The 384-nt window shown below is 56.0% G+C and overlaps 1 protein-coding gene across 1 annotated transcript in view; it reads left to right on the plus strand.

Moving 5' to 3' along the window:
• Window positions 1-384, plus strand: part of EMH_0051030 (uncharacterized protein) — a gene marked incomplete at both ends in the record, with an annotated part of 1,086 nt that overhangs the window by 513 nt on the left and 189 nt on the right. The window contains one exon of the mRNA XM_013496711.1: window positions 15-382. Coding sequence (XP_013352165.1) covers window positions 15-382 — 368 coding nt within the window. The remainder of the gene's footprint in view (window positions 1-14; window positions 383-384) is intronic.

Consider the following 384-nt stretch of genomic DNA (forward strand, 5'->3'; position numbering starts at 1 on the left):
CTAAATTTCTGCAGGGAAGATCGGAGGCATATTGCTACGCTTTTCTCGCTGGATGCGGCAGAGTCTCAGGCGCAGAAAGCTCGTCTTCAGGAGCAGCTCAGGGAAACGAGTCCTTTCCGCCTGACAGAGGTCGGCGGCTCATCATCTGCCTCCCAGAGCGACGGAGTGGAGATCATCGGCCCCCCTCCTGGCCAGTCAAAGCGTCGTCAGCGATCTACTCTCTTGGAAACGATTGTGCGGGAACACGACTGGGAAGCGGAAGAGCAGACTTTCGAAGAGAACATTCGCATCTATCCAGAGCAGCAGGATCAAGCCCAAGAGCCACAAGCGCCAGAAGCATCACAGTGGCACTTCTTAGCCAGCGATGAAGAAGAAGGGGACGGA

This window comes from Eimeria mitis, genomic scaffold, assembly GCF_000499745.2.
Source record: "Eimeria mitis Houghton genomic scaffold, Emh_scaff2252, whole genome shotgun sequence".
Taxonomy (NCBI): domain Eukaryota; phylum Apicomplexa; class Conoidasida; order Eucoccidiorida; family Eimeriidae; genus Eimeria; species Eimeria mitis.